This window comes from Leishmania donovani, chromosome 28, assembly GCF_000227135.1.
Source record: "Leishmania donovani BPK282A1 complete genome, chromosome 28".
Classification (NCBI taxonomy): domain Eukaryota; phylum Euglenozoa; class Kinetoplastea; order Trypanosomatida; family Trypanosomatidae; genus Leishmania; species Leishmania donovani.
The window spans coordinates 29,424-44,944 of record NC_018255.1 but is presented as its reverse complement, the minus strand read 5'-3'; the positions used below and the strand labels follow the sequence as shown (position 1 = coordinate 44,944).

The following is a 15,521-nucleotide window of genomic DNA, read 5'->3' as shown; positions in this document are numbered from 1 at the left end:
CTCCAGCGGAGACACCTCCGCCCGCCGTCGCTTCAGCGGATGCGCTAAGCTCGCAGGAGCGGCAGATGTAGAGCTCGGCGATGAAGGCGGGTCCGTAGTCGGCACCTCCGGTGCGCGCTTGCGTGAAACTTGCGGTTCCGTTAGCGCCATGGGGAGAAGCAAGCGCACCCGTGATGAGGAAGGATGAACAGCGGACTCGTCGGCCCCTAGGATGGCGGATGCGAAGCACTGGGATGGACTGCCGCCTGCATCCTGCGCTTTTCTGCGCTTCGCATCGCGTCGGTGCTTTTTGCGCACCACAGCCCTGCTAGGCATCGTGTCCCTCGGCCAACGACTGACAGCTGATGGTAAGGCATGAGGGGAAGAGAATGTTTGATACGAAAAGGGGAGAGAGAACATGTGAAAACAGCAGTGGCGAGCACGTGGCATGGCAGCCATCTGGGTAGCAGGGAAGACGGCATCGCCGGGAACAAGACATGAACCACCTCAATGAAACTCTGACGCACGTGGCCACACGCTGTGTTTGACCTGCATCACGCTTGCGTGTAGAGGCTACCGCGTCGGTGACACGAACTTCGTTTGTGGTCCAGGATGCGAACTGTGAGAGGCATCGCTACGCTCGCCTTAAGGCAGAGCAACAAACACAAAACGAGGAAGGCGGCGCACCCATGGAGACACGCTGGCGGTAGCGAGGGTGGTGACGATCTGAAGGAACGCCAGTGCGATGAGCGACGGAGCACGTACCCTCTACGCGAGCTAGGAGAGTTGCCAAAGTCCAAGCGTGCAGTTTGGACGGAGGTGCTTCTTGGGTAAAACTTCGAGTTGGCAATGGCGCTAACGTCGAGGGGTGACGCGCACCGAGAGAAAAGCAGAACAGAGGGTACAAAACAAACAAGTGCAGAAAGGAGTGAGTGAGCGAGGGGAAAAAGCAGCGGTGCCCAGCTCGGCATGACACGAGCAGCGGAGCAGCCAAGAACGCATACACGAAGAGAAGCAAGCACAGGCGAACGACAACAAACACGCAAAAAAAAAATAGCAACTTGGCGGGCATAGAAGTTCAATCCATCGGCGGCCCTAACCGATTGCCCAGCACAGAGGGTCGCGAGTACCCTTGACGGGAGCCGATTCCAGAGAATGTGTGGATTACCAGCAGTCGCAGTTCTGCTGATCCCCCTCGGGGTCACGAGGGCGGCGGTAGCGGCACTGCCGTCGATGACCACTAGTGTCGACAACAAGGTAGGATGCGGCGAAACTCACCTGCAAAATGCACACTTCATATCCTGTCCTCGACAGCGCATGCTAGAAGAGAGCGCAACGCTCGTCACCGTAAGCACAACTCACTTCCCGGAGTGCGCCCGCGTAGCCACTTCGGTGGCCACAGCGTCGGCGCGCGCGTTGCCTGTAAGTGGCTCTGTCACCTGGCGTTGCGGCTCCTCCCTCTCGTATTCCACGCCTTCCAAGTCTGGCACGACACCCTCAAAGTCATTCTGTAGCCGACTGAGGTCCTCTATGATCTGCGGCCGCTTGGCGCTCGCGGCACTAAGCACTCCTCCCGTGCGCCGGTCCTCCACAAGCAAAGCCACGCTCGCCAGAAAGGCAATCAAAGCCGAAACCAAAAAGAGCGCCTCGGTCCACATGAAGGCCTCCAACGGTGGCAGATCCTGCGTCAGCTCTGCCGTGTTGTTGCCGTTTTGCCGGAAGTGGTCCAGGATTGCCCCCACAAGCATCGGAAACAATGCCAAGCCGATGTTCTGGATCGAGGTCATCGCGCCGTACGCCACCCCCACAACTGTGCTTGGCACGGCCCATGGCACCGAGGGCCAGAGCCCCGACACCAGAAAGGTGTAGAAGCACCCCATTAGCACCATGAGAACAGCGCCAGGGATCATCGTCGTCATGAACAGCACGTGGATGGCAGCAAAGCACGAGCAAGCGAGGATGAGCCACCATGTGTTGCGGCCCACCGAGTCCACCGCCAAGCCGATGACCGGGCTCGCCACCGCTGAGGTGATCTGATAGAAGGAAAGGCAGCGGGCTGCTGCGTCGCCGGTGTAGCCGTACTTAACCTGGAAGAAGTTCTTGCCCACACCCACGAAAGGAAATACGGCGGTGTAGCAAAACACACAAACAGCGCAGAGCAGCCAGTACGCCAACGGCATCTGCAAGACGCCTGAACACATCGCCTCGTCCTCCTCCGTCGAGTCGCTCTCGTCTTCTTCGGTAACGGATAGGTAGCCGCGACGTTCGGCATGGCGGTCGGCCATCACGAGCACAACGCACGCAAGCATGGAGATGAGGCAGGCAGCAATACCGGAAACGGCAGCCGCGTCGATACTCCACTTGTTCGCGATCGCTGGCGCGAACAGAAAGTTGAATGATGAGCCGACGCGAGAGAAGCTGATGGTGATCCCGAAAGCAAGCGCCATGCCGCGATGACCCTTGAACCATCGCGCCACAAAAGCGGACTGAGAGACGCTGAGCGACTCCCCGCCCAGGCCAAACACGATACGGCCGACAAACATAATCCAATACGTCGTCGCGTGTACGCCGATGCAAAAGAGAACGGCCCCAGTGAGAATGAGCACGGAAAAGAGGACCATTGCCCCGCGCAGCCCGAGATACTTGTCGATGAGGAGGCCGCCCAGAGCGGAGAGGATCGTATTCGGCCATGCGTACACACTGTAAAGGTACTGGTTCATGCTTTCCGTGTAGATTTTCTGATGTGCTTTGAAGTGGTTCTCGATTGTGTTGCCTCTGCCGCTGCCAATGGAGCCAGGGAAGTCGTAGATGTAGTAGCTCCCAAAAGTGAGGAGGCACGCGACCATCAGCACGTACCAGCGAAGCTCACGTGCCTCTTCTCGAAGGACAGACCACACAGACGACGATTGCTCAGCAACGATATCGTCATGACTTTCTGAGGCCATCGTTTACACGGATAAGCGGAGTGGATTGAGAAATGGAGAAAAAGGCACGGTGCGCCGAAGGTCCTCGATTACTCTGGAGAAACCTGTGCGAAAGAACAGAGACCACAGCAGCCACCACCCTTGTGCGCGCCTTGACCGTATAACGGGGAATAAGTGTGCGGCTGTCTTTGTGCACGTGTTCATCCACAACTCTCGGCGCTGCAACTCCTCACTGATACGCTGTGTCACGCGTCGCTCAAGACTGCGGGAGAGAGAAGAGCGCGACGCCAAACGAGACCCGGATAGACCGTAGAAGAGCTGGGATGGATACTAGAACGAAGGCAAGGGCAACGGCGGGCGAAGAAAAGAAGCGGGAGAGAGTCGTTGGTCGCTGGCTTTTCCCAAGTGACGAGGTAAAGGAGGAAGCACAGGCGGCTTTGTTACTCCCGTGTGCGCAATGGGGACGGTGTTTAAGCAGCACTAGATGGACGCAAAACGCTCAAAGGCACCTTCGCAAGGCCGGAGAACACCAGAGCCACGCACGGGTCGCAGATGGTCGAAATTAGGAACGAGGGGGCGACTAAGTGCACCGTTGACAAGTGCAGGTGCGACTTCGTATACGGTGAGAGTACACAGGAAATATGCCTTCACTATATCACCCGGCAGTAGCAACATCAGGAAAACAGAAAGACGCACAGCGACGTGGCAAAACCAGAGAAGACAGAGAAAGGCGGAGGCAGGTACATGGCCGTGTAACATACGTAAGACGCAGGTCACAGAAGCAAAAGAAAAGGGAGGCAGGAGGGCATCCAAGGACTCCCGTATAATGGGAGTCACATCAATCAGTCCTCCCTTCGATTGAACAAGACGACACATGACTATCATCGTCTTTTGAAAATGAAAGCAAGAGGTGGGCAAAGCGAGCACGTGCACATCGTCAATAGTTCAAGACAGCGTCTGAGGCAGCAGTCGTCTTCGCTGCTCCGCCAGCATTCCTGGCACCTCGTCTAGGCGTTGTTTGGTTGCTGTTATATCACATACTTTTTTTTCCCTTTAATCGCCGGCCTTGATCACGCTCAGGGGATCAGATCAACTGCCAAGTCGCCACAGTCGCACGACCCTCCTGAGGTGGCTCGACTTCATGCGTACACGTTGATCGTGTCATGTGTACCCACGAACAGAAGAGAGGAAGATGAGTCAGGCGGCATCCGTTACGTCGCGCCGTCAGCTGTGTGCGGATGCCTACAAGCGCGGCGCCGCACTCAGTTGCCGCATTCGCAAGTCAGCCGTGCTGAACGGAAACACGTCCACCAATACGACCCGAGAAGAAAACAAAAAAGGGGAACAAACAGATACGTCAAAAATCGTAAGATGATTATAAGAACGCAAACAAAGCGAAAAGCAGGGAAGAGAAGGCCATCAGACAGCTGGCCAACGACCCCATAAAACATGTTAGAAAGTCCAGAGATTGGCAGAAGTACCTCACGGTAGGTACACACATACACAAATCTCTTCTCGGCGCATCAACTGCTTCCGTTTTATGTGTGCGCCACCACACGCAGGAGGTCAACAAAAGACACGGAGCACCCATGCGCGCAGTCAAACAAGGCGTGGGAACGTTGCACGTAACAGCGGCGCGCGTGGGCGTCGTGTCCGCAGCGGTTAGCTATTCTTTTACGTGTCCCTCATATGCCTCGCGGTGGGACACGCTCAGGCGTCTCGGGCGTGCGCACAAAACAAAGAGGAAAACACCATCCCGATCATTAGGGGAAAAGGAAGAGAATGGGCAGCAAACCAACCTGTGCTGCGGTGCCAGTGCTCTTCTTGCCCTGGTTGTCGCGCATACAGTAATGCAGTGCAAATCAGAAGCTGCCCGTGTAAAGCGGTCGAGAATACCACTGACAGGGGAGGGGTGGCAAAAAAAAAAAAAACGAACGCGTGCAGGGACCGCTTCGGCGAAGCGTGACCCATCAGCGTGCGCCATCCACACCACTAACTCCCACCACTCAACGGAGCTCCCTCGGCTCCCACACAGCAGTCACTGCTCTATTGCTCCTCCTTTGCCGCATCCCCCTGAGGATCGAGAATGGCGCACCCGAGTGCTCCGAGGTAGCCGTCATGCTCGAGAAAGTGAGCATGGCACCCTCCAGAAGACCAGTACTTCATTGTGGTGCTTATCAGACTCCAGATCATCGCATTGTCCCGCACAAAGCCGCCCGCGAAGAAGATGTTCGGCACCCCGTGCAGACGGGCATGCAGGTATGCCAACTGTGTGACGTTACTTGAAATCATGTTCAAGAGCGAACGCACAATATCGATGGCTGATGCCGCCTTGGTTCCGTTGCGGACAGGTAGCTCGGAGATCACAGATGGCGTCTTCAACTCTTTCGGCGACAGAATCTCGCCTGCTGCGTCGTCGTCTGCAAAGTGGGCGGTGCAGACGCTACGCCTCATGTCATAAAACCGCTCCGTCCCCAGCTTGCCGAAGGTGCTCGCCACCGTCTCACTAGACAGCATGGCGGGCAAGTCCTTTGCGTTGTAGCCGTAGATGTCACCGACAAGCAAGTCGACGTTCTTGTTGTCGCCCGGACCGTCCAGCCGCATAATCTCCATCACCTCCTCCCACGACGTGAGATTCGTCATCGTGCGAATGAGGCCCCAGAACGTAGCACCACCAATGGGTGAGCCGCCCACACGCACATGCGAGCCGTCGGCGCCGGTGCACTTGATGAAAGAGATGCCAGACCCTATGTTGATCAGCAGATACGGAAACGGCGAGAAGCCATCCCCGTTGCTCACAAGCTGATGCGGGTGGTGGACGCCGGTGCTCGGATCCACCGTGAAGACGGACTCCGGCGCGACGCGGAGAACCAGGTTGAGACCCTTCACCACAGCGTCCATCTCCTTCACCACATCGAACTCAATGCCCAGGACGTTTCGTGCCACCGAAGCATACTTGAACGCGCCGCCGCCGGTGGCGCGCACCTTCGTGGTGTACTGTGGCTTGAAGTTGTTGATGGCGTGGGAGCCAGCAAGGTAATCAGCAAACCGCGGGACCTGCTGGGAGGGGATCTTCAAGAAACGAAGCGTGCCGACGCGCGAGTGGGACCGTGTGCGCAACTCGCTCTCGGCTGCTTCCTCATCCGCAAAGAAATAAAAAGTACGCAGCCCCAACTTCTCCGACAGCGACGACGCCTCGTGAATGATGGATGGGAACGTCGGAAACGCGCCTCCCGTAGGCGGCATGATAAACGCGATCTTCGCAAATGTGCCGCCAATGTCGATGGTGACCGGCACTCGCAGATCAAAATCGCAAATCGAGCCCAGCTTCGTGCCACTGCTCTCAACGTCACTCACATCCTCCTGCAAGTCCGCGGTGAGCGCGGCAAGCGGCGAGGTGGCCACACCGCTGTAGAGCCTTTCAAACACAGAGCTGAAGTACTTGTGCACGGCGTCTCGACGAATCTTGCCGAAAGGGGTGAGAAAGGTGCTGTGGTCGCTGAACGCGTGCGGATGGAGGTGCACAAACTCGGGAACCTGTGACGGGTGCAGCTGCTCCTCTCGAGCGATACAAGCAAGGTCGGCCGTGATTATTGACGTGGCGTACGCAACCAGGTCCGTCCAGCCGAGCTGCCGTGCGGGGCCGTCGCAGCAGTGGGACTGGCGCCACTCAAATTCGATCGTGTCGCGGTTCGGGTACACAACAGCGATGATCGGCTTCAGAGGGTCACAATAGACAAAGATGGCGTTGATGTACCGTGAGACGGAAAAAATGCGCTCCAGCTCCGCTGCAATCACATACTGATAGGCAACTGGCCAGAGGATCCCCAGCGGTTCCCCCAGAAACTTAACCGTGCCATCGCGCTTCCACTGCGCCGCAATCTCGAGACGCCTGCGCGGCTCGCCCTTCTTCGTGATGACCAGTTGCCCGATACCGACGCCATCCGAGAGGTCACTGATCGGCTCCAAGTCGACCTGCAACGAGGGCGCTGTCGTGCCATCGATTGCACACACGCCGAAGCAGTTTAGGTAGCTCACCTCACACACCAGCGGCACATAGCACACACTGACGTGCTCCAGTAGACTGAACGCGGTGCTCTCCTGCGAGACGCTCAAAATTATCTTGCGCACGCGCCCGCCTAGCTGCTCCTGGAAGGCGCGGAAAAACATGAAGCGGAGAAGGGAACTGTCCTGCCGCTTAATGTGGATGAGACGCGAGCGCAGCTGAAAGGTACGGTTGAAGAACCAGTTGTACACAGCGCTGTGCCGGTGCTGCGCGCGGCTAAGCTGCAAGCGGCTCGTGCTGAAGAGAGTCGGGGCGGTGACCAAGAGAGTAGGTTGAAACTTCACGAAGGCTTCTTGCAGGTGGGCGGCGTCCACGGTAGCAATGGCGTTGCCCTGACTCAGCATCCCAAGCACGCACACGCGATGAAAGAGCAGCGCCATGGGACTGAACCACACCATCGACTCCCCCTTAAACGACGAGGGAAGCACGCCCGTCATCAGCAACAAGCTCAGATCGTACAGGACGCTAGAGTGACGCACCGGCAGCAGCGCACTCCCGTCATCACTCGCCAAACTGTTCGTGTTGTCCAATGTGTACGTGAACACGGAGTCCGTCGTCACGTGCTCCTTCGCTGGTGCGACCGGGCACAGTCGCCCCTTTTGCTCAACAAACTCAAAAGGGATGAGCCGGATGTTGAGATCCTTCGCCGTCGCATGGTCGTCCTCATCGGCGAAGGCACTGGTGTACATGACGGCCTCGAGTTTGGTGGAGCGGCACGTGAGAAGCATCGCCACAGAGCTGCGGTCCGCGACGGCGACACGAATCTTGTGGCGGTCCAGCAGAGCACTCATCGTGCTGCGCTTACCCGCCAGCGGCACCGTAGTGAAGCCGTACAAAGCGCACGCCACTTCGAGAATAACGATGTTGCGGCATGGCTCGCACGCCACGCCGATCAGATCGCCAGCGCGAAAACCCATTTCCAAGAGGCCAGCACCGAGCTCCCGCGCACGGACGTCTACCGTGCCGTACGTCATCCACTCCGACTCTCCGACCTCACTGGTGGCGCCGAGGCACTTAAACGTTCGGAAGCGGGTTACACTGCGCTCCCACATTTCCCCGAGCGTCCGCACTCCCGCGAGAGGGTTGAGCGAGCTGTTGGCAAAGCACATTTCCCCCTTCTCTTTGAGCGCCTCCATCGTCAGCAGAGGCGGCTCACTCAGCACCGGTGAGGCGCTGTAGTTCTGGGCCCACCGAACTAACCAAGCGAACGCAGCGCACAGCACCAGAGACATGAAACTGAAGGAGAAGAGCCACCACACAAACGCAGCGATGAGGACCGCCTCAAGCCGCGCATCCGACGACGGATTTGAGTGCTCGTGGTTGGCTGCCTCGACGAGAGAGGAAAAGTTGAGACGCAGGAGCGAGCGCCCTTCGAAGCTGACGCTCGGGTTCAGAGCCAACGTCACACGGCACGTAATGCCAAAGTGGTCCGATAAGTACGTGTACGGGCGGCGGCTGCTCACCACGTACTTCTCCAGGCGCGGCTTCTCCACCTGGATGCACGTCGTCGCCAGGAAGTAGTCCTGCCGCTGCGGCGTCGATTCGTAGCGCTCCAGCTTTGACAACTCTGGAAAGAAAAGAATGGGCGGGCGAGTTGGTGGGTTCTGTCCTGTCTCCTCGTAAATGACATCTCGCACAGACCCAATGTCCTGAAACTGGTTCAGCATCTCCTGGAACCTCTTTGAAGGATGCCCGTTCAACGGGTCTATGCCGTGGATATTGAAGTCACCGGCGATGATGAACGGCACCTCGGCCCCCTTCTGCTGCAGCGCCGCCGGTCCATCGCCGTCCGTGCGCTGCTCCCGCACCTGGGCAAGGGCCGCCTCCACAAAGCGGTGAACCTGCTGCATCTGCGACGATTCGGACGGCAGGTTGTCCTCTGGGCGCAGATGCACATTGAAGAAGACAATACGCTGGCTGCCTTTACCCTGAGCAGCGGGCACCTCGACTTCGGCAAACAAACACCCTTTACTGACAGTTGCCTCGCCGCGCTCGTGGTTGCGAAATGTATAGGAGCCGCGGTGCCACACCGGAAACCGCGAGGCGATTATGAGGCCGTTGTCGGAGCAGACGTTGTACCGCAGCATTGTCAGGTAGGATGGCTGTCGCGATATCACGTAGTGGTGAAACCCCTTTGCCTTGAGTCCGTCCAGAAGCATCTTCTGATAGCACAGCTGCTTCTGCATTACGTACGGGAAGTAACTCGTCGCGTAAACCTCCTGCAGTAGCACCACGTCGTACGCGTCGACGCTAGCAAGAAAGGTTTCGATGCGCTCATGTTGATATCCGCCGCTCCCTCGAGGAAGGATGTTGAAGTTGTAGCTGAGTACCCGAGCCGAGGCACAGCCAATGTCGCTCGCTGACATTGTGACGTGATCGCTTATACTTAGTCAAGTGTACACTAGCGCTGCCTAGTAGGCCGATACTGCCATCTATGGCATGCAACAACGAAAAGAAATTGATGACATTGACAGCAGAAAAGCGCAAGTGCGGGCCGAAGGGTAGACAAGAGAGAGCGCGAGAGAATCGGTGCGCAGGATGCAAGCCCGATGCAACACGCGAGCGCCGAATCAATGGAAAGAGAGGACAAAGAAAACAGGGAGCAGAAGCCAGCCGCTCATGTCGTCACTCGGGGTAGTTCGCTAAGAGAATTGTCAACGACATCCGAAAGCGTGTTTGCGCAAAGCGCAGCGCACCCGAGCGACACATCCAGCAACACATGTCTGACAGTTTTCGCGGTAATCGCAATATTCTATTTTGCGCTTGGAGCGTTGCCTCTCGGGCTCTAACCATCTACACAGCACAAGCAATAGAAAAAGAAACGGCCAAGAAATCACGTTGTATGGGCAACCTTGACATTGCGTGGCCCACGTTTTTTTTTGTGTTTGTGTCTGCGTGTGCATGTAAATCGAAGCGTGTGTAAAACCAAAAAAAAAGCGAGATCTATCTCCATGCGCGTACACCTGAGGGACGCACTGCGCTTGGATGTGATACGGGATGCACCGACACTCCGTCCCTTTGCAGCATCTGCGATGTGCAGCGCCCCGTCCCCTTTACACCACCCAGTGGGAAATCTCGTGCCATGAGTTTTCCGTCGCAACACCGTGCACGACAAGGAAACCAGCGCCGCTGCTCACCCCCCCCCCACACCTCTACTCCACGTACTTCTTCTGTACAGCTAAATAGTTTCCGGTTGCCACTGAGAACGCCTGACTAGATGCAGCTGAACATCTTTGGTCGGTGGGATCTCCGAGTCGTCGGCGATCTGCCGCTCCGGTCCTCGCCAGCGTTGGAGGAAGCGTGCCACAACGCGCATGTAGGCAAACCATGTGGTGAAGCCACCAAAGACTGCTGCGGTGGCATGCAAGAAGAAAACCGTTCCATCCAAGGAATGGCGAAGCTCTAAATCAAACGACAAGAACAGAGCCGTCTCAATAATCACCATCGGGAGTGAAGACAGCAGAAACATAACGACGATGCCGCCGAGAAGGCGACCGAGGCGGGCAGTGGAAGTCTTGCCGTACTTGTACGAGTATACAAACAGCGGCCCAGCACAGGCGCCATAGGCTACCGTCTCGACCACGCATAAGGCGAGATAGGCATCACACAGCGCTCGAGGCGTGCCCTGCAGTTTCACAAAGATGATGTAGTTGGCAAAGGAGATGATCACTACGATAAAGTGGTAGAAAAGGCACATGAGCGGGACCGAAACCCGAAAAATATGCATGGTGTCTCGCAATATACTCACGTGGATCGCAAACGGACGCGCAGCTGGGCAAACGGCAAAAGAGAAGAAAACGAACAGATACGTTAACCCTACAGGGAATAAGGGGGTTCGCCTCTCCTCCCGCCTACTCGACCTCTTCTGCTCGCCGCAATGCTCACAGGCAGGCACGACACTACCGCTGTTTCGTCACACAAAACAACCGTGTCGAATGAAAACAGCGTGTCGCTGCACTGTGTCGATCACCGTAGTGCGCGTATAGCGTCTGCTAATTTCAAAGACGGCAGCGCCGCTACAAGGCGGAAGTGGGCACACAAAGACGATTCCAGGAAACGAGAAGCGAGAGAGGGCAAGTAAGGAGCCATGAAGACACTGTTCAACACAGGCCAACTCAGATCTACTCCGAAAGAGTCAGTCCCTTCATATCGAGAGTATCTGTGTGAGTCATCCGGCAGCGTATGCTTCCATTTCCAGGACACCGCTGCAGGAAAGACAACGACGCGGTCGATGGCGATGCAAGGCGGATAGCACAGGAGCACACAAAACCTTTCATTCTTGTAATGAAAATGGGGAGGGGGAGGGGAGACTGTACCCCAGAGTCGCGCATGGTACGTCATCTGATCAATGTCTTGTCCCACATTTTAGCAAAGAAAAACAAACGAACGCGAGAGCGCTGTGGCGCAAAGGGCAGAGCTGCACTTTAGCCGACCTGCCCCCCGCCCCGTTCTGAGCCGAGGCGCGTCATGCTAGTTCTGGTCCTCGGCGGCAGCACCCTTCCAAACGTGGCGACACACCGTATCAGAGCAAGCAAAGTAAAGTGTCATGTCCTCCTGCGGTTGGCCGAGCGGGTTCACGAAGCAAGCAACGCCCTTCTTGCCGCACTTGGGGCAAGGCTTCTCAGGATCACGCTGCGCGGTCGGGTCGTTGGCGAACTCGGCAATGAGATCCATGCCACCGATCGCGTCCGCTTTCATCTTCAGGTTCATAACGTGGACGAGCTTGCAGTCATCGTGCTGCTCAGTCGTTTTGCAGTAGTTGCAGCGCCACGTCATGCTGTAGTTGTCATCATCACACTCGGGGTAAAGGAGGTTGTTGCAGCGTGAGCAGAAAAGCATCGGTGCGGTGGTGGCATTGCCAATGCTCACCTGCGTGATCTCCTCCGCCTCCATCGCGCCTGAGACACAGGCGAGATATAGCGGACACAAACGTTACGAAAGGCAAAGCAGCGAGGAAACACGAGCGGCGGTCAAACTCGATATCGCCGGGGAGGTGCACAAAGACGCCTCTTCTCTTTTTCTTTTTACGCCGACGGCTACACGTCTGCTCATAGCAAATCCCTTTGCGTTGGTGGCACAAACAAAATCGCAGCCGCGCGCAATACGCGAACAGCGGTGCATATGCGGAGGGAAAAGGACGGCCGACAGCGAAGAAGAGGGGAAAGAGAGACGGTGCACACGCTCCAAAATGGTAACAGAACTGGGTGCAGGAAAATGAACGCCACAACAGCGGAGGGGAGCCACCATTCATTGATTTTTGACCCCCGCAAAGAAACGAGGGGGGATGATGGCACAAGCACAACCCACATGTTCTACTTTGACCAAAGACAAACATCATGCATGGCAGAACGTTTCTGCACCAGCACGTCGCGTTAAAAATCCCGGCTCGAGCAAGTGCTGAGAACGCGGCGTAGTGTAATGGGCCATCACATCTTCGCATAGACCCATGTTGCACTTCGACCGGTGCTCCACACATGGGGCTACTGCACCTAGTAGCTCTGCTTTCGCGTTCTTTTTTTCTTCTCTTTCACATACGACCACGCGAAGTAAAGCGTAGAACACCGACACAAACACACGCAGGAGAGAGAAGCGCACAGGAAACCCCGCACAAGCGTCTTTCGGGCGAACTGACAAAGCAACACACCACTGCGATATGGGCGCCATCCTGCTCCGCAGCGAAGGACCTACTCCGCTCTCCCTGCCACCTCTACCGCGCGGCATTCTGGCAGTTGTGTATAACATCGCACACACAGCTGAAAAAGACAAAGGCGCACCACATACCCACGCCGATGAACTCGAACCCGAACAGCTCACCTGGAGCACATCCAGCCAAACCATGCACAAGAACAAGAGAAGGGATAAAATAGTGTGGCCTAGATGCCTTTCCATCACCGGCACACAAAAACGAAAAAATGAGGGCACGTACACAAGGAGGCTTGCTGGCTACGCCCCTAGTCTTTTCGGCCCTTGATGAGGCGCGTCGTGATTTTGTCTTTCGTCACAATCATAGCCACTGCACCGTAGCCGGAGAGACTGTCGCGATCACACGCAGATAGCATCGCCTGCGCAGCGATCTCGAAAACCTCCTCCGGAGACATGCCCGGGCGCCAGAGAGCCTCGCACATGCCGTGCAAGCTCTCAGCAGCGGTGCCGGCGCAAACATAGTCCTGTGGCTCGCACGGGGCGCCGATGAGGTCGGTGGCGCACAGGTACACCTCGCCCGTTGACTTATCTATGCTTCCGATCACCGGCTCGACGAACCATGGTCCGAAACGCGCCTCGTACAGCATGGACGTGATCATCGCTGCGAACGCCTTGCCAGTGATGTCGCGCTCCTCGCGCAGCTTGTACATGTCGGTGCGAAACTGAACTTTGTTCGCAAAAGTTTGCTGGTCCGTGCGCAGACCGGTGAGGCCGTACACAATGCTGTCGTTAACAACATGCAGCTTGGGCACCTCCGTCGAGATAGTCTTCAGCTGCTCGCCGAGGCGCTTATCGGAGATGATGACGAAGCACTCCTTTCCCGCCATGGCCATCACCGAGCCACCGCTGTACGACATAATAGACATCTTGGATAGCTCACTTAGAAGGGGGAGAATAGTCACACCTAAAGGGCACGCAGAATGGCGGCACCGAAAGGAGGCGAGAGTAATGGAGGCGTGCAGTTCAGCGGTCAGATGACGGAAGTGACAAAAAACAGGAAAAACACCCACGATACGTACCCAAGCGCAAGAGGTGGTGAGTTTGTGTTCAAAAGGAGGAATGAAAAAGGAAATTTGCAGCTCCTGGCAAGTGTGTTCAGATCACCTCGTTCCGATAAGCACGGGCGAGAGCCGACCAGTTGCGAGTAAAGAGTGCACACCCGCACACACACATGACCGCGCAAGCAAAGGAAACAGGTTTGCCAAGAACAAGCAGTAAAGGAGAAGAATATTGTGAGTTCCGCCTTTACAATCATTCGGGGATGCGACAGACAATGCGACGCAGCAACGAGAGTAACAAATCGCTAGTAAGTAGTTCTCCCTCAACGCTGGCTCACCGCAGCAGTCACGGTCCGTTGCTTGCTTTTGGTCATCTCGTCGTCACGTGACCTCCTTGCAGACCGCCAGGCCAGATGGGGCAAGAAAAAGACTCCCTTAGAGTGTCCATTCCTCAGCGTGGAGGTGTGTCCATGACAACCATGCACGCAGTTGCACACATCCGCGGGGACCAAACCCATTTGGGTGCGAAAGGCACAGCAGCAGCGAGTAGATCGTCTTTGGTCAGCCAGAGGGCGTTTGTGCTAGCCCAGAAAAGATCGAGAAACGTCTTCGCTAAAAAAAAAGCACCCTCTTCCTTAAGATACACAAGCACAGATAAAGGCCTACAAGGTAGGCCGATACGTGCGCAGAGTGTGCGCACCGCCCCACCTCCTCACCCCCAATAGATCCAGGCTCACGTGCGAGTAGAGCATGAGCCAGAGAGGAAGCCAAGCTGTCATCGCAACCTCCGTTCTTCTTCCATCTCGCGGTACTGGTTGCCCGCTTTCACGAGTACGGGATGTGTGAAGCCCTCAAGCTTGCCGTCCTCAGAGTAGATGGGTACAAAATCGTAACCGTACTTCACCACATCTGAGCGCGTCCGACTAAAATAAACCACAACACTAAAAATCGACATCACAAACAACCCCGGAAGATACACCCGCCACGTTGATCGATACGGCTGCTTCATGCTCTCTCCTGGCACTAGACAGAGCCCACAGCACCTGCGTAAAAAGGAGGGGCACGTGATGGTGCGCAAATAATGCCCTCACCTTCATACAGGATCTCTCGATACAATATGTGCAATGAGAGAGAGGACAAGAAAAGGAGAAGCACACAGAATGAATTAGGACTTGATAAGCCGATAAGCACGTGGGTGTAAAAAAGGTGCATACTCTGCCAGGGAGCAGAAAATGGAGGAAGGAGGTGCGAAGGGAGAATGCCCCTCAATGCACATGGCGCGGCAGACTCCCCCGCTGTGTGTGTGCAGCCCCCACAGCACTTCATGGGGGAACTGCCACAGAGTGTACTTCACCGGCTGCCCACAAACACAACGCGGGGTCGCTTTGGGTGTTCTTTTTTTGTTTTCCAGTGCGGAGTAAGGGGCTGCCAAACATGAAATGATACATTGTCTTTTGTTCAACATGCCCACTCTCTGCCATACAGCAGCGATTCAACTCAGCTCTACCCAGGCCTGTCACACGCCCCATCGCGTCGTGCGAAGCGGTCGTGGGCACACGCGTTACAGCAGTGCGCCGACTCAATCATCGAAGAGCACGGCCTCTGCCTCAAACGATACTCACCCACCACTGGCACGCAAGTCGCCTCCAAGCCGCTCCCATTATGCCGGCCGCCACTTAGTGCGCCCCCTCGCGGTGACGCCCAGGTCCCAGCACCAGTAGGAAGTGAGGTATGGGTGCGATTAGGTCGAGTCCCGCTGACACTCTGCCTAATCATATGAGTGGCACACGTGTGTCCACTACCGCGGTTCTCTTCGACGCAACGCCGTTCAGGACCTGGTCGTCAGCATTT

General features: G+C 56.4%; 6 protein-coding genes across 6 annotated transcripts; all 6 read right to left on the bottom strand.

The window, feature by feature from the left end:
* Positions 1 to 1,337: 1,337 nt before the first annotated feature.
* Positions 1,338 to 2,924, bottom strand: LDBPK_280150 (hypothetical protein, conserved; the record flags this gene model as incomplete). The annotated part of the gene is made up of 1 exon (XM_003862068.1): positions 1,338 to 2,924. The coding sequence occupies one exon, from the start codon at positions 2,922 to 2,924 to the stop codon at positions 1,338 to 1,340; it is 1,587 nt and encodes a 528-aa protein (XP_003862116.1).
* Positions 2,925 to 4,949: 2,025 nt separating this feature from the next.
* LDBPK_280140 (pantothenate kinase subunit, putative) lies at positions 4,950 to 9,335 on the bottom strand (the record flags this gene model as incomplete). The annotated part of the gene is made up of 1 exon (XM_003862067.1): positions 4,950 to 9,335. The coding sequence occupies one exon, from the start codon at positions 9,333 to 9,335 to the stop codon at positions 4,950 to 4,952; it is 4,386 nt and encodes a 1,461-aa protein (XP_003862115.1).
* An 812-nt stretch (positions 9,336 to 10,147) lies between these two features.
* On the bottom strand, positions 10,148 to 10,696 carry LDBPK_280130 (hypothetical protein, conserved; the record flags this gene model as incomplete). The annotated part of the gene is made up of 1 exon (XM_003862066.1): positions 10,148 to 10,696. The coding sequence occupies one exon, from the start codon at positions 10,694 to 10,696 to the stop codon at positions 10,148 to 10,150; it is 549 nt and encodes a 182-aa protein (XP_003862114.1).
* A 743-nt stretch (positions 10,697 to 11,439) lies between these two features.
* LDBPK_280120 (DNA-direcetd RNA polymerase II, subunit 9, putative) lies at positions 11,440 to 11,862 on the bottom strand (the record flags this gene model as incomplete). The annotated part of the gene is made up of 1 exon (XM_003862065.1): positions 11,440 to 11,862. The coding sequence occupies one exon, from the start codon at positions 11,860 to 11,862 to the stop codon at positions 11,440 to 11,442; it is 423 nt and encodes a 140-aa protein (XP_003862113.1).
* Positions 11,863 to 12,920: 1,058 nt separating this feature from the next.
* On the bottom strand, positions 12,921 to 13,538 carry LDBPK_280110 (proteasome beta 3 subunit, putative; the record flags this gene model as incomplete). Its single annotated transcript, XM_003862064.1, has 1 exon — positions 12,921 to 13,538. The coding sequence occupies one exon, from the start codon at positions 13,536 to 13,538 to the stop codon at positions 12,921 to 12,923; it is 618 nt and encodes a 205-aa protein (XP_003862112.1).
* A 907-nt stretch (positions 13,539 to 14,445) lies between these two features.
* On the bottom strand, positions 14,446 to 14,679 carry LDBPK_280100 (hypothetical protein, conserved; the record flags this gene model as incomplete). Its single annotated transcript, XM_003862063.1, has 1 exon — positions 14,446 to 14,679. The coding sequence occupies one exon, from the start codon at positions 14,677 to 14,679 to the stop codon at positions 14,446 to 14,448; it is 234 nt and encodes a 77-aa protein (XP_003862111.1).
* Between the last annotated feature and the right edge of the window lie 842 nt (positions 14,680 to 15,521).